This window comes from Carassius auratus, chromosome 20 (assembly GCF_003368295.1).
Source record: "Carassius auratus strain Wakin chromosome 20, ASM336829v1, whole genome shotgun sequence".
Lineage (NCBI taxonomy): Eukaryota > Metazoa > Chordata > Actinopteri > Cypriniformes > Cyprinidae > Carassius > Carassius auratus.
The window spans coordinates 7,412,277-7,434,188 of record NC_039262.1 but is presented as its reverse complement, the minus strand read 5'-3'; the positions used below and the strand labels follow the sequence as shown (position 1 = coordinate 7,434,188).

The following is a 21,912-nucleotide window of genomic DNA, read 5'->3' as shown; positions in this document are numbered from 1 at the left end:
CTTACATGCATGTGCAAACACACGTATTTGTCTATAATATAATATAATATAATATAATATAATATAATATAATATAATATAATATAATATAATATAATATAATATGATAAAATATAATATATTAAAATAGTTTGAAAGTTGCATCAATATTTATTTTAAATAGTTTTATAATAATTACAGGACAGCTTAATGGAAAGCTCCCACAGAAAAGCTCAGTAATAGGCTTTAATTGATTTTAATTTTTTATATTTTTGTCTGCACAGTCTGACAGTGGCATTGCCTCATGTAGGAGTTAAATAGAAGGTAATAATAACCTTAATAATACAGTAGAAATAACCCATGTCTCACCCCCATATCTATTTGTCTTTTCATACAGAACATATAAAGTTTAATTTCCATGCTATGGAATAATTTCTCTATTCACGAACGCACTAAGCATTATCAGTATTGCTTACATAAAATTTTTTTTTTTTTTTATCGTGACACAGTGCTCTCTTACGAAAGTCCATCCGATCTTTTAAGCCAAAAATCATTAGGATATTAAGTAAACATCATGAAGATATTTTGTAAAATTCCTACATAAATATATCAAACCTTAATTTTTTATTAGTAATATGCTTTACTAAGAATTTATTTGGACAACTTCAAAGGCAACTTTCTCAGTATTTAGATTTTTTTGCACCCTCAGATTCCAGATTTTCAAATAGTATCTCTGCCAAATATTGTCCGATCCTAATAAACCATGCATTAATGGAAAGCTTTCATATTATGTATAAATCTCAATTTTAAAAACCTGACTGGTTTTGTGATCCAGGGTCACATATATGAATGTATGTGTGTGTATATATATATATATATAGGGACTAGCGCTATTATTATAAGCAATATTGGTATTCATGTTTCTAGTGCAATTGTTGATTATTAAAAATTGGTTCTTTAAATTTCAATGTATTTTTTCATTATTTTATTATTTATATATTTTTTCCTTCAAAAAAGAGCAACATTGATGTCTTTCCATAATCTTTATTTTGCATATAGTAAAGTAGAAAAAAAAACAGCCTTAAAAAATACACAGCCTTCTTAATTGATTAACAAATATACATATTATTACTTTTAAATAAAAGCAGCTTAAAATCAATTTGAAAATGGTTTAATTCAATATTTGAAAAGTGAAGAGCCGTTCACATCTTATTCACTGTCCATATCCTTCATGTTTCGAGCATCCACCAAGTTCATCAGTCTCTGAACCCATTTATTTGACGGGTTTGCGCAGATCTCTTTTGGAGCTTTTGTGATGAAACTGAAATTTCAAAGAGAAGATGGTTCATGATTTTACATAACTCATTCACTTTAATTAATTCACTTTAATTCATTTTAATTAAGACATTACAAAAAATACTTACATGACACCACTCCTGTGGCATTCAAGATGTGTAGTATGATAACTATCAACCTGCTTTAATGGGATTCTTACATTGGAAAATGAAAAGCAGCACTTGTTGGGACCTTGGCTGACTGCAGGAAAAAAAATAAAATCATTTTTTTAAAAAACACTTAATATATATCAACATATGAATGGGATACATTTAAAAATCAAGAAAACACTTAAGAAATAATTAGTAGAAATGCATTACTAATGCATTAAATTATTAATAGTCTATCGTTTGTCTAAAAATAAAATTCAAGATATAAAGAAAAGACGTACATTCACTCTGAGCCAGTGAGCAGAAAGCGAAGAGCACAAGACAGGCGATGAAGATGCAGTGGGATCTCATGTTTGGGTCTGTAGTCGGTCGCTTATTAGATCTTGATGTGCTCGTCGCTTTATCGGTGGCTGATAGCTTCGGAGATGATCACCGCACTGATGCAGTCCGCTTTATAAAGGGGTGAGCTTGTACTTTCCATTCTACAGACCTATAGGGGTTCAGTCCGACAAGGAACAAGTGACATCACATGCACGGGGGAAAACCATAATGTGGCCTGCAGAGGTAGTACTTCCTGTTGTACCCTTCCCCAATTCTGTGAATCTTCTCTAAATCGCTGACACCGGTTATCAGGAAAATGTAGTCAATTTGAGTTTGCCATATTTTGTTTCTCATTTCTTTTCCATCCAAAATCCACAGAAAACGTATTTACATTTATTATGGCCCCTCATAAGGACCCCCATGTACAAATGACCTGTCTTACATCAGCATTTTGAGGTTGCATCTTCTCAAGAACATGCTCAAAGCTCTCAAGTGTAATGCAATGCAAGAAAAGTACCTTTCTGCAAATGCACGGTGGAAAATGAGTCTGGGGCTCAATGCAGGAAATGGTAAGCTCTACTTATCGTTCAAGGAGGAAAAGTGGTTGAACTGAAAGTGTTTTTTGTGGTTAACAGATCTGCACACAGTGTGATCCGAATGCAGATAGTATCAGCAATTACACACTGAATTTATACCACATAAATAATGCCTTATCATGTTTCATTATCATGTTAAAAATATATTAAATCACAGACATATTAAAATAACTACTTACTGAGTGACATTTATGATCTTTCTTTTCAGAAAATTCCTTAGTTATTAAATTGTTCCTTTCCTACCTTTTGTTTTTCCACTTACTCTATTTTGGGCTGCACGTGTCAGGTCATTGTTCCTCTGTATCCACTGGAGTGTCTGACCATTACAGCACCTCCTCGGACACCACTGCACTTGTTTTTTAAGTAGACCTGTTTAAACCACACTTGACTATGAAGTCAGATATTTCAACATCAGTACTTCCATTCTAAGGCTCAAACTTGCCTCTATAACAATCATTTCTCAGTGTCAAATCTAAGATCTTAAGATCTTACTTTATATAATTAGTGTGTTTTAAACATGACTGCCACCACAACAACATACACACCATTTTGTTACTCATATTTAGTGATATGATTAATGCAGCTTGTTTTGTGTCAGCATTATATTTAGAATCGTTACATCCTGTTCATAGTGTTGTTCTTGATGCTTACGGCATAAACTTTGGTTTTCATTTGTACTCTTGACTTCCTGCAAAGCCAGTGTTTACTCAAAGGTACATGCTTCTTTTTTTTTGTAATTCTTCAAAATAATAATAATAATAATAATAATAATAATAATAATAATAATTGAATCACCTTTATGTTCATATTGATTTTAGTGTATGGACAAAAATAGTTTTTTTTTCTCTTCAAAATATCTTTAAAATATCTTCTTTAATGTTTTACAGAAAGTCATACAGTTTAGGAAGGACATGAGGGTGAGTAAATGATGGCAGTTTTATTTTTGGATGAACTATGCCTTTAAATTATTTTTTATAATCAAATCTCTGAAGAAAAGGACTCTAAATATATTATAAAATATCAACACACCAAAGCCAAAACAAAATACAAATATTTCATATATTTCTGTATAGCAAATAGTTACCAGTTTCTAAATGGGCCAAGCTGGATTTTCTGTAGTATTTAAACTCCACTTTATCTAAGTCTATTTATGTAGACAGATATATCAATAGATAAATAGATGAATATATATGATTATGAAGTTGAGGCTTCAGCTGTCTTTGACTCATGCACAGAGAGGAGTGGGTTTTTGCAAAAGTAAGATATGAAACCACACAGCTCCAGATAGAACCACAGAGAGAGGTCATGTTGATGAGAACATCATATTTTTCCCTTTCAACCCCACGTTAACTGGGTACTAAAATGCCAATCATTTCTCATCTTTATATAAATGCAATTTGTATATTACAAACATGTACATGTATTCAGATAAATAATAATATTTATAACTTCTGCTACTAATATAATTGTTATGATTATTTCATCTACACACTGTAAAAAGTGATAACATGCATTAATGCTATGGCTAACCTTTAAAAATTACTTTCAGTAAATTGAATATTATAATATATATATATATATATATATGTGTGTGTGTGTGTGTGTAAACACACATACATTTTTACTTGACATATAATATAATATAATATAATATAATATAATATAATATAATATAATATAATATAATATAATATAATATAATATAATATAATATAATATAATATAATATAATATAATACATAGGGCTGGTAAGGGATTACAATTTTTCATCTAATTAATTACATGGTGATTGTGATTAATTAACTGAATTAATCGCACATCAAATTTGGAGAAATTACTCCCAAAAGATAATTTAAAGTCATCAAACAGGCATTACAAAAAGTAAGTTCAGCAAGAAATATCTTGTGTGGTAAAATGTATTACATATAGCCAACTCTTTTGGACCATGTGAGTATGGTTGGGTGAACTATAACTTTAATAATATATTTTCTTAATCGTATTTTTATTACTATAAAAATATGAAATTATTTCTTTAATAAAATGATACTCTAAAATTAAATAATAAACTAAAACTTCCAGTAGGTGGTAGTAAATGTCTTAATGATTAAGTCCTCGAGTCATTTATTCATTCGTTTGGTTCAAATGGCTGATTCATATTATGTGAGTGAAGTAAAGGTTTCTTTTTGAATGGTTCATTGAATCATTAGACTTGTTCGACTTGAAGCAGGTCATCTCCATCAGACCGATTGGTGTGTGACATCAAAGTAACGCAAGAGCTTATGGCGCTTTTCCATTACCAGTAACAGCTCAACTCGACTCGATTTTGCTCGCATTTTCGCTCCGTTTTCCATTGCAGATGGAATCCTCCACAAAAGTACCTGGTCGTCATTGTGATGCCACAGGAAACTGCCGTGATGTAATCTTCTATGCGACACAATCCGCTACACACACACACAGGACAATGGAGGAAATCGAGTGTATGAATGAAATACTTCTTTGTTTGTTCACAGCGTATACTTCCGATTTGCCATAATAGTAATGGGTATATCACGCAATCTCTGGCCAAACTATTTAAAAATGGCAGGGTTATTCAGGATACTCTGTCTGACGTGTGCAATGATGATGCAGTAAATAGTGACGATTCTCTCTGACCAATCAGCAGTCTGCCGTGTTTTCACGTCACATTTTAGTTTCGCCTCAGCTCGCTCAGAACCTCGAAAAAAAAAATCTGGAAGCAGGTAAAAGTTTTACACAGTTGGAAAACCAAACAAAGGTGAATCCAGTTGAGGCAAGCTGGTACTGTGTAGTGGAAAAGCGTCATTAGAGAGCACATGACTCCTTGTGATTTTGAATCTGGTCTGTGCTGCGCCACTTCAAAGCCAACGCATAGGCCAATGGTTCAACGCGCCAAATGGTTGACCAAATTCGTTCAAAACGTGGATTAAGAAATGAAATGCCGCTGTGGGCTGAACTGTTCTGCTTTGTCTTTATCTTCTGATTGGCAAAATTGAGGTAAACAGACAATAATTTGTGTCTAAAATAACACAATATTAAATTCTTTATGAACTGTTGTGTAAGATGAGTATCACATTTGCACTAGTGTGATCTTGCATTTAGCCTACTGCTTGTGTGATATATTCATAACTATGTATTGTAAATATGAGACACAATCTCAAACGGGCGTTTTGCCCTATATCTTGGATTTTAGGGACATTTTCTAGGCTCCATCATGCAGTAATTTGTTGCCCTGCCTCACATTAGTAATCAATTGACTGTATGAAATGGCAGATGATCCACATAGGTCTTGGACGGGGAAAGTGGGTCAAATGCATTAATAATTTTAACGCGTTATTTTTCTCCATAATTAATCTAATTAACGCGTTAAATTACCAGCGCTAATAATATAACATAATATAATCAGATTTCTCACATACGTGTTTTTATAAATAATGATCAATCAAATGAAACTGATTTCCATCCTGGTCCTGCAGCTTAAAGCTCAAAACCTTGCCGTCTCTTTTTGGACGCACTATTAGCTTTGATCTTTGGAGAGCTGGTGTACTGTGTGCCACCAGAATATTTTACATTTTTCTGATACTACTTGTCTAAAGACCTTGTAAAAAAATAAACCATGAACCTTTTGATCTTACTCACAAATGAGCAGCCTGTAACATCAAAACCAGATGTCAGGATATCTTGTAGCAATAAAATAAGTAGCTTCGCTGGCTTCAATCATGGAGCCATGTACGAGGCAGTTCAAGGGACGAGCCACTAAGCAGCACTATTGCGTGTGAAATAATTTGCCCTCCTCAAATCTCTGGTTATGAGAGCTCTGTGCTCTGTCCTCTGTGTCAAACATAAACATAGCCACTGAATCAATCACTTTTGATGAAATGGCTCTGTCTAAAAAAAAAAAACCTCCTACATATCCTGTCATGCTCACATGCTATTTTTCTCTTTACACAGGATACAAGAAGCTGATAAAAGGCCTAGAAAAACAGGAATATGTACCTTTCTAAAAAGTACTGTCTGTATTTTTGACTTTCCTCAACCCTTTCCTTATCTATTTACGTAATATCTGTTGTCAGAAACCCTGTGCTGTCTTAGGAATGTCATTCTTCATTAATTGGATGCTGTTCATCATTGTTATCAATTGAGCAAGAACCTGCACCGCTGTTTGAAACAGACTCATTCTTAACAAAACCCTGTGAACCTAACCTTATCATACATTGAAAGAAGGCAACTCAATTTAAATGGCATTCCAGAAAAGTCAACCATATCTTGAAACTTTAAATAAACCATTTACATTGTTGCATAATAGTTGATGATAAAAATGTAAACGGATATTATCACTATGACAAACAACTGGATTGATATAAAAGAAAGGAAACCTCTAGTCACCCATAAAATGGCATACAGTATTATTGTAGTGTTATTTACTATACTGTTACATTATTAATATTTTAATTTTTTATATTTTTTAGTTTATATTTTATATATTTATTTTTAGTATTAATTTTATTTTAAATTTGAGTGATTTTGTAATTATTTTAGATTTTTACACTTTTCATTTTTTTAAAAATAAATTTTAGCTTTACCTAAAATATGGAAAACCCCTTTGAATACTATTAGTTTTAATTAAAAACACCACCACTGACAAGTGAGAATATGCCGTAATATGGCACATTTTCTGATCACCTCAGGCAAATGATGTGGTTGTGGTTTTGTTTCTATGAAACATCCTCATTTTCAAACACAAAATAAGTAAAAAAATTAAGTTTTGTTAAAAAACAATACAAATAAAACCCCCCATTTTGTTTCATGAGAGTGGTAGAAATTGCCAAACAAAGACAACTGTGCTTGAATTCAAAAGGAGAGGAGATGGTAAACAACTCCATAAGAGGTGTTTTGTCTACGAATGCCAATGTTGACTGAATCAGTGGCCAAATGTGCACTGAATTTCTTGGATTATCACACTGAAAAAAACATAGACGTATAGCTGTTTGGATTGGTTGACTAGTAACATTGGGAAGAAAAACTACAGTAACCACTGTCTTCATGGAACACACACTATAATCCTTAGTCTCTTCATGTGATGCATATTAGGTCCGGTGTGACCATGCATGCCAAAAAAATAAATAAATTCTTAACAAATGTGTTTCAAAACAAACTTAAGGACAAAACAAACATTATTTTACAACTGGTAAAATGAAAACTCTTTCATTATTTACTCTTTGTGTGTGTTCTGCAAATAAAATAATGCCATGTTTGTTTAGAATGTCATGAGGGTGAGTAAATTATAAAACAATCAACATTTTTGAGAGAAGTATTCACAGTTAAAAGCAAACCATGTCCAAACACACAAATCAGTGTCTTGAAACTCTCCTGATATGGGGCAGGGGCTCTGACCCAGGAGAGCACAGCTGAGTTTGGGAAAATTCCTCATGAGACAAGAATCTCAAAAAGATCTAAACAAACTCTAAGAACAGCACCAGAAGACTTTTTAAAATGTATTTTGACAGGATGATCACTAAAGCAACCCAAATGTATTATTTGCTTCACATAAAGAATGGTAGATAAAGAAATGACTTTCAATTTCAAAATGTGTTTTTGTGTCAACAACTACAACAGCTATGTGTCTAGTTATTGGCTTTTAGAGGTTACATCCTGTTACAATGAAAGTACTCAGAGTACAGCAGCAATGGCTCATAATTCTTTCCACCACACCCATGAGATTGTTTTTTCTTCTCAACGAAACATATTTGTAATATTTTTCTTGATCTGTGCCTCATACGTTCATCACCTCATCAGTTTTCTCAAGCTGTAAATCTGCCAAATGAAAAATCACGTTGAACTTTGCCCAAACACATGGGACTTTTGCGATCATCTTCGTTCCATCCTCCGCACATGCCCTCACCTCAAAGGTCAAAGGTCAGTCTTTCAGCGCATTACATCTCTGTGTGAGCGCAGCAATAAAATGGCACTTCTAATAGAAATTCCTCTGACATTTCGTGGAAGAAGGGCTTTGGTGCATCAACAGTGTTTTGGTTGGCTGTAGAAGGAAGACGACATTTTCTTAAACAGATTTTCACTCAAACTGACATGCAAAGAAGTGATGGGTAAGGCTGTGCCTGGTACAGTTATATAGTTTTAAAAAGATCAAATATGACATGTAAACAGAAGTGGTTTTACTTTTCTAAGCAATCAGACCATTTTTGGCTTGTGAACGAAAAATTCACAAAGGCTTGCATTGACGGGGGGAACTTGAACCATACAGTACCATACAGGGACGGACAAAACAAAATAAATAATCTATATGTGTTTGTGCGCGAAACTTTCATATATTCTAGATATATTACATGTAAAGTAAAATATATAAAACGTTTTTATTTTTTTTTATTTTATTGATTAGAGCTTACAGCTCGTGAAAGTCAAAAATCCAGTATCTCAAAATATTAGAATATTTCCTAAGATCAATAAAAATAAATAAATAAATAAATAAAGGATTTGCAAAACAGAAAGTTCAAGTTCTTTAAAGCATTTTCATTTATGCACTCAATACTTGGTTGGGGTTCCTTTAGCACAAACTCCAGCATCAGTGAGTTGTGGCATGGAAGTGAACAGTCTGTGGCACTCCTGAGGCAATATTGAGCCTTCAGCTCGTCTGTATTGTTGGATCATCTATTTCTTGTCTTTCTCTTAAAAATATCCCATAGATTCCATTTGGGCTTCCGGTCAGGCATGTTGGCTGGGCAATCAAGCACAGAAATATCATGGACAGCAAACCACTTGGAAGTAGTTTTGGCACTATGGGCAGGTGCTAAAGTCCTGGAGGAAAAGAAAATCAGCATCTCCATAAAGCTTGTCAGCAGATGGAAGCATAAAGTGCCCCAAAATCTCCTGGTAGATGGTAGAAACACAATGCACCAACAACAGCAGACGTCATGGCACCCCAAATCATCACTGACTTCAGAAACTTCACACTGGACTCCAAGCAGCTTGGATTCTGTGCCTCCCCAGTCTTTCTCCAGACCTTGATTTCCAAATAAAATGCAAAATTTACTTTTATCTGAAAAGAGGTCTTTAGACCACTGACCAACAATCCAGTTCTTTTTTTTCCTTAGCCCAGGTAAGATGCTTCTGAAATTGTTTTTTTTTTCTTTCAGAAATGGCTTGGTAGCACTTGAGTGTGGTGACTCCAGCTTCAGTCCACTTCTTGTGAAGCTCTCCAAAGTGTTTGAATGGGCTTTGCTTGACAGTATTCTTAAGCTTGCGAACATTCCTGTTGCTTGTGAACCTTTTCCTACCCAATTTTTTCCTTCCAGTCAACTTTGCATTTAATATGCTTAGATACAGCACTCTGTGAACAGCCACGCCTTTCAGTAATGACCTTCTTTGACTTAACCTGTTTGTGGAGGGTGTCAATGATTGTTTTCTGGACCATTGCCAAGTCAGCAGTTTTCCCCATTAATTGTGGTTTCAAAGAATTTAATAAATGGGATAATCAAGTGTAAATATTAAAATATTTTGAAAAAGATATATTTTAAAAGATACTGGATTTTTTTCTTTCATGGGCTGTAAGCTGTAATCATCAAAAAAAAAAAAAACACTTTTGAAATGTAACTTTTTCATGATATTCAAATTTCTGAGATGCACCTGTGTGTGTGTGTATATATATATATATATATATATATATATATATATATTATACTGAAAGCAATTGAAATAATATCACATTGTAAATATGACAATATAAAGAAAGTGATAAAATGTCCAGGCTAGAAGACACTGCGTAAAAGTTATAAAAACCCTGCTGTGTAGGCTTTACAACAACAGAGTCAAACAATTGCCATGAGGCCACAAACTATCATCCGTGATAATCCCTACTACAGGAAGTGTGCAGAAATGCATCAAAACAAACTAGACCTCTGTGATAAATATGAATGGACCATTGTGACATCTCATCACGAGTGGGTTGGGTTCTACATTTGGCCAAGACATACAGGACAGTGCCCTTGTGTGTCCTTCACCGATGCTAGGAAGAGAAGTTCAAGACTTGGCCATGGCTGAACAAAGTTCCCCCACTCTGCCCACAGGGATATTGCTCCCGGCCCACTCGCAGAGATAGATTTCTACTGCATCCTGTTTTTACTGCTAAACACTGAAAACAACTACATACAGTATGCAACCAAAGATATCACAATGTCAGACTGTACGTACACAAGTAACTTTACATGGAAAGAAGGCATTTTGGGTTACTTATAACTGTGTGCTCTGGAATGAACAGCAGATCCAACTAAAATAATATAATAATATTTTTTACATTTATTTTACAAATGTATGCCAAAATTAATTGACTTATTGATAAATTAATTTGACTTTATTGAGTTGGCATCACTCAACTCTAAAACAATCGATATTTGGTATTATTATGATAACAGGGGAAACATATTAAACAGAGAAAATCCTTTCAGCATCTTTAAAGGTGAAGTATGCAGTTTCTGCGCTACTAGTGTCACCTAGTGGAACTACAAAAATAAAGCACATTTTCAAACAACCTTTACAAATGTCCCTTATATTTACACTTAATATGCGAATATTATCTTTACAATATCTTAATATTTTATATCTGGCTTGATAATAAAGAGCTAACATGTTTGGAAAAAGACAGTAAAGAGCTAAAGTGTGGCAAAAACTTAAGCTCAGATTACCTGTCCAAAAGAAACTCAGCAATTTCCATGTTTCAATTGATCAAATTCCTCCATCTTGTAAAAGCACCTCCAGCATTTACCATTGTTTTACTCCGTTCTCTACCTATGTGTATTTTTGTAAGTCAACATACATTATTTTAGCTTGTAACCAAATCTTATTTCCGCCCCATGTTAGCCTGGTTCCCACACTGGATAAACACCCTCTGGCTCAGTCTGATACAGAAGCCACGCCCCAATTCTCGCTATTGGTCAAGCATGAATGATAGACTATCTGATCTGACTGCTCCACAGTCAGGGAGGCCCACTGTTGTGTACACTTTTGAGGTAGATAAACCCATGCATACTTATAGTAGTGAATGAACATTAAACTGGATTGATTTAAGAGAATATATTTTGACACACAATGTCTTACAAACTTCACATTTTAATCTTTAAACGTTACTCAAAGCATTACATGTGCTACTCTTAGTCGTGCAATAGGGGGAGACAAGTTTTCACAAACTCACACTGTGTTTTTGTTTCACCATTTTATTGTTTCACCATTTTTGTTAAGAATGATGCAAACCATTTTTTTTTAAATCAAACCAAAACAGACCATCCTCAACAAACAGATAATCTCCAATAAACATTCAGTCCAACTGTCAGTGCACACAGATGCAAATAGGCCTAGATGTTTTTGTGCTTCTAATCTACACTGAATACTATACAAAATTTGAGTGTTCAACTCAGCTTGGATATGTTAATAAAGTTTGCAGCATACTAATAGGCATTCTCCTCACATACTTGAGAGTGTCTTCAGGTCTGAGAGCTGAGTAACACACTCATGAGGCCTCGTGGCCTGGGTTCAGAGCTCCTTTGCATTTCTATCAGCCAGCTCATCTTCAGCTCTGTCAAGCAAGGGCTCTCCACGTCTGAAACAATTAGCAATGTGATGTGAGCTTTCATGAGTACAACAGCCTAACCTTGACACCCGTGACACAGTCTTTCAGTTCGGCAAAAGGGAAATGTGAACAGCACTTTCTAAGAAAAGAGTATTCTTTGATGTGCCATTGCATTAATGAAAATGATTAGATAAGTTAATCTATTGCAAAACTATGTCTGAACCTGATAAGCAAATAAGGTAACATGGCGATTTAGAAAAACAAACAAAAAACGGTTTTCACAGTTTTTTTGTAAAAGCGTATTGTTGACTGTATTAATGCATGCAGCTCAGCTATTCAACCTTGAATTATTTAATAGACATATAGGTTTATCAGCATCTATAAACCAGCATTTGGTCCCTAACTAGCTAGAACCTGTCAATCTGCAAATTTTTTATTTGCAACCCTGTTACCTATTGTGCAATAGACAGAATTTCAGTACCTACTGAAATTTTACCTACTTTTATTCATATCAGTTTCTGTCTAGATTGTATTTATTCAATACAAACAATCTATTTACCAATAGAAAATCAGGCCTAAACTGCAGCTTGGAATTTGTTCATACTTTTACATACCCGTAAGAGGATTCTGGTTTCACACCCGATGACCCTGCAAAAACATGCACATGTTTTCCATTCCTCTACTTATTTTTCTCTCCTGTGTAAAACAGTTTAGAATGTGATAATTTGACTTGACAGATCAAAATTTGTTTGGTTGCCAACAAGATACGTGGAACCAGTTGCATAATGTAGAATAATTGGGAACAGAAGTTAGAGCTGTATTGTCTCATCTTTATGATATCTTTCACTATCTGTGTTCAGAATCGCTTTACAGCTGCATTCCTTAGCCACGGTTGATTTTATCAGCATTATTAATGAAGCATGTATTTAATAACAAGTTCTGACATTTCTGTACAGTATAGCCTCCTCTCTGTTATCCTTATCTTGAAAACCATATATAATTCTGTCAAAATGAAAATGATCTATTTCTTGCTTGCCATGCACAGTCCTGTATCTGCCCGAGGACTCTGAAATTGTGTATTTCATATTTTTCCCATTTATATCTGGAAATGTCAATCTGTATTAACTGTAAAGGCTATTCTACTGAACCCTTTTCTTTTGATTATTTGTTTTTTTTATTTTTATGAATGTTAGGGATTCACTTTGTAAAATCGTATCTATATGTGACAACCTCGCACATGCCAATCATTCTTTCACATACAGCAGACATACTGTACAGGACACGTGTGAGCCCCCAGCCAGCTGTGATGGAGCGCTGCTTTTCCTGAGGGATTTGTCTAGAGCGCCGGATGTTTGGGAGCTTTCGATTTCATAAAAATCTTCCTCTTCCTCTCAAGGTTCAACATGGGAAGGACTCAAGGTCAGGGTATGAACAACCCTAAAATGTATTTAGTTATTTTTTTATAAAAACATTTTTTTTTGTATTAAATTGAGTGACTTATAAAAAGATTTTCATTCAGAGTTTATTTTGCCTTTTTATTAAACACGCAACATGCATATCAGTGGTGAAATAGACTGCTGATTTGATTTTACATACATTTCCATTTTAAGTTGTTTAGAAAAAGCAACAAAAACATTCTTTCATGTATTTTTTCTACAAAAGACTTCTTGTAAGAATTTCTGCTGTCAAAATATGCAGGCCTTCACTTTGTAATTCCATAACCCTTCATTTCTTCATCTTGACCTATTCATTTGTGGCTTTCCTTGAGTGTTTCAGGTCATTGTCTTGTTATTTCTATGTCCACTTGTGGTTCAGCCTCAGCTCTTAGACAGATAGTTTAACATTCCCCTCAACTACTTTCTGATTCCGTGTGGGATTCAGGGTTGACTCAGTGATGGCAGGCTGGCCAGACCCTGAGGCACAACAGCAGCCCAAAACCATAATGCTTCCACCACCAAGCATTACATTTGGTCCGAGGTGCTGCTGGTCAAAGGCAATCCTTGTTCTTTGCCAAACATGTCAGGGTTTGTTGCCAGCAAGCTCTAACTCTGTCTCATCTGTGTACAACACATTGTTGCAACACTCCTTAGCTGTTGTCTGGCAAACATGCCTGGTGAATCTGCAGTATAAATCCTGTAGCCTCATAGGTTTCCTGATCACTTCCAGCTAAATGTTACTGATCAGATCCTGATGGGTAACCAGTGGTATAAAATACTCTCAAATTTTCTGTATCGCAAACATTTAAGTGTGTGTGTGTGTGTGTGTATCTGTGTGTGTGTGTGTGTATATATTACACATTTTTTGTAATGTAATCTGATACATTTTGGATTACATTTAGATTACATTTGTGCTAACCCTTATTTGATATCACATATACTGAATTAGCCTAATCTTGTAATTTTTTGACAGACACAAAGAAAATATATGTTCCAAATAATATGTTTAATACACCAACAAGAGCCACAATAGCTTATTTTTCAAGTGCAATGTATGGAAAGTTAATACTTACAAAACACTAATACTAATGATCCTTGCTCTTAGTGTTTGCTAGTAACACTGAATATAACAAAATCACATCTTATGATTTTAAAGCATATTTACTTACAATTAAATTAAGTAACATTAATTTAACATTACAAAAAACAATATTGAAAAACATGAAATTCACAGCAATATCACTGCTAGGTCAAATATTTAATCTAAATAAAAAAATACTAGAAGTATATAACTGTATGTGTATATGACTGTATCAATAAAAACACCAAACAATAATTACACTGCAAACAAGAATTCAGAAAATAAAAACTAAATTCACACAGCAATGACATTTCTATCCATCTCAAAACATGTTACAACACAAGTGCATAGTAACAATGAAGAAAGAGAAACAATAACAAAATTACAAAAATTTATATTAAAGACGATGAAACTCACAACAATAAAATCGCCTATATATATATATATATATATATATATATATATATATATATTAAAGACCAATTTCAGGTCAAATATTTTATCTCAAAACACTTGAAGTCCATAAGGTAGTAACAATGAAGAACATGAAATTATCCGTTAGCCTACTACCCAGCTCTGTATATAAAATTTTATAGAAATGATATAGCAATTTTTTTTATTCAAGGACCAAATAAATTTATCAAATGTATGACTGAAAATGTTACAAAGAGATTTCAGTTTTAAAATGTCCTTTGAGTAAAAAAATCAACTTTGTCATCACAAGAATTAATTACACTTTAAAATATATTAAAATTGAAAACCGTTATTTTAAATAATAATTTTACAAAATGTTACTGTTTTTATTGTATTTTTGATCAAATAATGCAGTCTAATATGCATAAGAGATTTTTCCAAATCATGTAGTGGATGTCATTTTCAGGATTGCGTTTTGAAGATTAAAAAGTTTACAAAATGAAGAAAAATGATAAATGTTAATATCATATAAAAAAAAAAAATTATACACCCCTGTATCTTATCCTGAAGTAAGCATGTTCCATCAGTGGACAGACTATTCCGTGACCGGTAGTGAGGAAAAGTCAGGTGTTCCCTGCTTATCATATCCTGCTGTCAAGAAAAGGACCAGATGAGAATCCACCCTGTGCTTGCGTTTCCTAGGACATACAGTACATGATGCAACAAACAGGAAGTCATCACTCATGCAGACCGCCCTGTTAATGCAGGACAAAGATCTGCTGAAAACATTATGTCCCGTCTCCACTGGGACTGCAGATATGCATAACAGATAATGTTTTTTTTTTTCATTCTGTACATCAATCTGGCATGTCTTTCCCATTTCTAGACAATGGAAAAATTGGAAGGGAATAAGGGAAAATTATTACTGCGGATACTGTACAATTGTTTTATTTTTATTTTTTGTAAATTATCATTCTGAACTGTCATAATGAATAATTGCATGAAAATTGCACTTTTTAAAATCAGTCAATAATAAAAAAAACTTTTTAATACATAAAAACCTCTGATACGTCTGATATAAAAAACCTCTGAAAATGTCACCATAGATTTTGTTTAAAAATCACAACCACACACACACACGCATTTTTTTTTAAGAGCAAGATATTTAGTATTTTAATCTGAAATAATTTAAATCAAGATGTAACCAGACTCGAACAGAAAACCCGAATACGAAGCACTTTTAAATGAGTTAGATCTTTATTAAGTTGAATAATGTCCACCTCCCTGAAACAGTAGTGTCTCACATAGTTTGTCCACACCGGTTAAAACACAATGAGCAACAAGCACACATACACAGACCACAATACATTTGCAAACCATATTGCACCCATATACATGTACATACTTGGTCAAACGCACAACCCTACATTATGGCCAAAAAAAATTTCATGTGCAAAAACTATGAGCAAATCTGGAATTTTTTTTCATTAGACTCAAATGGAGCATGAATGAAAGTCTTTTGAAGAATGTCAGTTTATTTCATGAGCATGTCATGATATTGTAGAATACGACAGTGTGTTTGTACATCTCTAGTGTCACAAGTCTGATTGACGTGGGTGTGTCTCAAGGCACCGAGGCAGCTTATAGGTTTAATTGATTGACTAAACAGACTTAAAAGGTTTAGTTAAAATCAGTGGAGATATTTCACATTAGCAAGTGGGCATTCAGACCAAAGCAGATCAGACTGAAAGAAACAGTACATCAAAAAGTAAACATCCTGTCATACTTTAGTTGTGTCCATCCAATGAGTATGATTCAATTTTTTTCCTTAAAGGGATAGTCCACCCAAAGACGTCGCCTAATTCTAATGTTGTTCCATTTCTTTTTTCTGCTGAACACAAAAGAATATGTTTTGAATAACGCTGATAACCAAACCATTTCACCTCCCATTGATTTACATTATGACCAAAATAGTTTAGTTACCAACATTCAACATTTGCAGAATAAAGTCAGCCATACAGGTTTGGAACAACATGAGGGTCAGGAATTTTCATTTTTGGTTGAACTATCCCTTTAATGTCAATGACGTCAAATGTCAGTGTGTACAGTAAATGATCATGAGAAGCCAAATTACAATATACATATATGGCAATTTTCAGCAAATAATCACTTATATTTGAGCCTTTTATTTACATAATGTTATCACATGGCTACAGAACAATTGGAATATTGTATAGAAGTCATATCTTACTATTATGTTATTTTTTGATCTTGTATATGAAAGAGCAGTGCGGCTATTTTGCTAAATGTCTCCTTTTTCATCAACTATGGAATTAAAACATGGTTTTAAATGACACAAGGGAAAGTAAATAGTGACAGAATTGTAATTTTTTGAATAAACTACCCCTTTAAAGACCATTTAGTTCAGTGCATAAAATGTTATCAGTTCACATCTGCTTGAGAAAATGTGACAGCTCTAAATAACCACTTGTCAAGGGGTGGATATAGAGGTAAAGAGTTCATTAAATCATTAAATGCAGATATAGTAAAGTAATTTAACTGAATACATATTTAGATCCAAAGCCGCTGCTCTTTAAATGAGCATGTGAATGCAGAAACGCACCGAAAGAGAACTCCACATCACTTGAATAAAGCTGTTTTGCAGCATCATTCTTTTTTCTTCTTTGGAAATTCAGATGGGATTTATATAAACACTAGTTAGTGTGTTAGGCATTAACATATACAGTAGACTACTGACAAGAATACTAACTCTACGGGTCCATCAAGTACACTAAACATTGAGTCTTTTGACGTGACGGCTATACAGTTTTAACAGTCTCTTGGTCAGGCTAGAAAGGACTCGCATTCATTAAAGATGCCGCCTTAACAAGAAGAGAATAAGAGTTACACCTACTTATAAAAGGACTTTAGCTTTTCTAGCAAGATTTAAACAGTTGTGTACTTAGAATAACAACTGATACAAAGATTCAGAGTAAGATTCATGTTTTTCTGCATTAATTGACGTCACCCTCAGAGACACAGATCAATCTGATATACACTACCGTTCGAAAATAAAGAGTCAGTGAGATTAATAATATATATTTTAGGATTTTTGAAGTACCATATGACACGGAAGATGGCAGGTAACAGAAGTATTCAGATTTTCCATCTCAGGAATAAATCAGATTCCAAAACATTAAAAGTTTGTAAAAATTGCAATATTTTTTCACAATAGTACGGTATTCACTGTACTTTTGATCAAAATAAATGCAGTCTTGGCAAGCAAAAGAGATTTTCAAAAACAACTGATTCTAAACATTTGAACAGTAGTGTAAATTGAGCGTGAAAGTGAAATTTCAGCGTGTCCTAACCAGGCACATTGTGACATATAATCGTCTGAACCCAAAACAGCTAGGAAAAGATACAATGTAATTGTCAACTAATCCGAAGATAATGTTAATGCAATTACCTGAAGTAGATTTTTAGACCAATGAAATTTCTAAATTTCACAGAAACTGAAATCAAGTGATCGACAAAATGTACTGTTTTACATTTTATCTCATTCATTGCAACATGACTGGTTAGGACACAGCATTACAGTCATGATAGGTGAACAGATGACATTGAATTGTGGCATAAAAATATGACTGTAAAATCTGAAAGCACACATAAAACCGAAAACAAAACAAAAATTAAAATACATACACAAGTCAAAAGAGTGGAAAAGGTGGGTCATTTTCAAATCCATCTTGCTAGTGAAGCACAAACCACACATTTCAAAGAAATCACAGTTTTTTTTCTATAGTAAATGTTGTCCGGCCATTGGGAATTCAACTGCAACCTAAATTGAAAACTATTTAGAATCTTTACCAAAATCCATCCCAGTTCCAAACCAATCTTACTCTGGAACCTTTCTTTTAGAGGGCGGCACAAGATGAGCGGGGCAGTTCGCTTGGAAGCTCGTGACCTTCTAGTTGACCTTGATCAGGTGATTGGCCAAGGCAAACTCCTCATCATCGAGCATCCCATCTTTATCAATGTCAGCCAGCTTCCAGATCTTACCCAGCACAGTGTTTGGTAGCTTGGACTTCACCATCTCCTTCTTGGCATTGGCTCCAGTCACTTTGCCATTGACGGGAGAGAGAGTGTAGAAGATTTCATCATACATAGGTTTGTCACGTGCCACCACCCATTCGACTTCATCAATGCCCTCGCCGGCTCCCTCGCCATATCCGTGTCCGAACGGCCCATTCATGGTGCCCTCGAAGGCGCCACCCTTCACCACCTGGTTGGGGCGCTGCGTCTCCTCCTGACGCACCAGAACCATAAGATGGGCGATGTCGTGGGCCAGCATGTCATCCACGGCGTCCAACAGCTTCATTTTCAGAGGCTGGAACTTGTTCAGATCGTGTGCTTGAAGTTGTTCCTATTCAGCGGGAAAGAAAGCAAGAAAAACACTTACAGGATGTAACAAAAGATCCTGTCACATCTGTTGATATTTCCAGGGTAAACCAGCTCTGCTCCCTTTAGATACTCTGTTGCACACAGGCTGTGTCAGGCTGTTGATGTTTGGCAACGTGAAAAGGTTGATGATTTGGCTTCTTTCGGAATTCGTTTCATAGGCGGGAAAGAAACATATAAACTAACTTGCCAAATTTTGGCTGAAATGGCAAATTGCTCAATATTCATTGTTTATAGAGCTGTTGTATAAAAGTAACAGTAATCTAAACAGAACTTTTTAACAAAGGGTCCACCAAAGCTGTTTGTTGACTCGAAAAAATGTGGGTCAAATTCTGCTGATTTTGAATGTGCACTGAAAGACCTTTTACGGTCTCATGTTTGTGGTTAAACTGACCTTACCTGCATTTTCTTAAGATTAGGGAAGTCTCCCGGGGAAATCTGGTGCTCCTTCTCAATGCGGCTGTAGATCTCACCCAAGCTGTTAATCAGCTCCTTCTTTTTGTTATCCTTCCCAAAGACTGTGGGCATTTCTTTTTTCAAGGAGCTAATGATGTATGCATGGACCTGTGAGAGCACAAAAGCAAAGCTCCTTGTAAGTTTATAGAACAGACATCAGTTTATTACAATTACAAAGAGCATGCCTGGGTTGTTTTAAAAAAAAAAAAAAAAAAAAAAAAAAAAAAAAAATTTATATATATATATATATATATATAATATTATATATATGACTGAAACCTTTTTCTCAAAACAAAACCTATAATAAAATTCTAATAAAATTCCTTATTTCATATAATAAATGCATTTTATTGCAACATTTTCATTATAATTAACATTTTTGCAAAATGTTTACAAAATATTTATTCTCTGGAATACATGATTTGATTGGTTAATTGTAATTTTTCTATATTTTTCAACTCATTTGCATTTTGTATGTGAATGTGGTTAATTATAGTGAAAAAAGATTCTAAAACAGGCTTAATTATTTCCATATTTTTTACATTAAACTTTATATTGATTTTATAGCCAACAAACAAATTGAGACATTGAATATAAAAAAACATGATAGCTTTACTAATGGCATCAACCCAAAGAATTTAATTATGAAGCTGGATATTAGCAAGAAAACACAAGCTACTAAATAAACATTGTGTGCGGCAGAAAGAGGCCTGGCCCCTGCGTGGAAGGAAGGTGACTGTATAAATGATGACAGGAGGGGAAGCACATCTGTATGATCAGGGTGAGGGACAGGGGTACGAGAACTTATATGATCTTTTTTTAATGCATCCAGCTGGATCTAGAGATTTAAACTGAGTTTGACAAGAGACCAGTACTGACAGTCAGTCCCCAACATTTCCTCTTCCAGAGAGGGTCTCTATGGCCCAGCCCATGTGTTTTGACCAACGTTTATACTGAAGGGAATAATAAAAGATTTCAGACGTAAATGAACCGACATCAGAGTGTTTCAGTTTCCTTTTAAATGACAGCTTTATGTCTGACTACCTAAGTTTCTGTACTTTTATATATCTAAGAGATGGACTGCTGTTTAAAAACATGTGGAATCTAGTCATAGGACAGCAGTATACATAACACATGAAAGTATTAGGACTCCATTTAATACATAAACACTTTAGTATTTCCAAATTTAACGTGCTAAATAATTTTTGCATAAAAGACAAAAATGTGTTTTTCAAATAAAGGCCTTAAATCATTCTTTTGTGTTCCTTTGAAGCGAAAAAGTTTTGGTTTGGAACATGAGAACATCATTTTTGAGTGAACTTCCTTTAGAAGTAATTAAAGACTGCAAGATCACTCAAGGGCATTTATAACCATGTCTTTATGGGGAATGACATTATGAGTCATGATCCTTCAGTATCTTTCAGCACATTTAACAATCCCCACTAATCACCTGACCTCTGAGTCAAAGTCAAGGACTTTCTTTGCATTTTCTAGTCTAGTTTTTAGATGCACTGCAGCTGATTACCTGCACAACAAGTATCATCTTTGAATTTCATGTATTCATTTATATATACATATAAAAGAAACAGAGACAGACAAGACAAATGACTACTTCATGATCTTATGTTCATTACTAAAACAGCCATTAAATATAAATGAATCAAGCTTGGATTCCAAAATTACTGTAGAAGCAAATATAATGTGCTTAATGTGGAGAAGAAAAAACAATCAATGACTCTGAGTCAATTTTAATGTAGCTGAACATCATGCCATGTAAAGAGCCCACATCAGCAGACTATACAGTGGTTAAAGGCCTCATTACTTGGGCAAATCTGCAAGAACAGACAGACAAAAGGGCAGTAAACACACAAAGTGCATGTCACTGCTATTACTTTTACACTTAGAGCTATATGCTGGACCCACATCAAAACCATGTTGGAACGACAACAAATTCACAGCATGTCAACTCAATAAATGCAGAAAAAGAGACTTTTACTCTTAAATCACACACACTAAATATTTCCCTTGACATCAACAAATAAGTCCATATTGTGTTTTGTTTGAACAAATTTGCTAGCCGTTTCTGCTTTTGGTTCCAGTAGTGGTTTTGGTTCAGAACTTTCCAAAACTT

At 34.2% G+C, this 21,912-nt stretch overlaps 2 protein-coding genes across 2 annotated transcripts; both read right to left on the bottom strand.

Annotated features, from left to right (window-relative positions):
• Positions 1 to 1,007: 1,007 nt before the first annotated feature.
• LOC113037823 (C-C motif chemokine 4 homolog) lies at positions 1,008 to 1,882 on the bottom strand. Its single transcript, XM_026195169.1, has 3 exons — positions 1,706 to 1,882; positions 1,404 to 1,515; positions 1,008 to 1,300 (listed from the first exon to the last, which is right to left on the bottom strand). Exons 1-3 carry the CDS (start codon positions 1,773 to 1,775, stop codon positions 1,189 to 1,191), a joined length of 294 nt encoding a protein of 97 aa, XP_026050954.1. The 5' UTR covers positions 1,776 to 1,882; the 3' UTR covers positions 1,008 to 1,188.
• Positions 1,883 to 18,834: 16,952 nt separating this feature from the next.
• LOC113037903 (EH domain-containing protein 3-like) lies at positions 18,835 to 19,916 on the bottom strand. Its single transcript, XM_026195227.1, has 2 exons — positions 19,725 to 19,916; positions 18,835 to 19,290 (listed from the first exon to the last, which is right to left on the bottom strand). Exons 1-2 carry the CDS (start codon positions 19,851 to 19,853, stop codon positions 18,835 to 18,837), a joined length of 585 nt encoding a protein of 194 aa, XP_026051012.1. The 5' UTR covers positions 19,854 to 19,916.
• Positions 19,917 to 21,912: the final 1,996 nt, after the last annotated feature.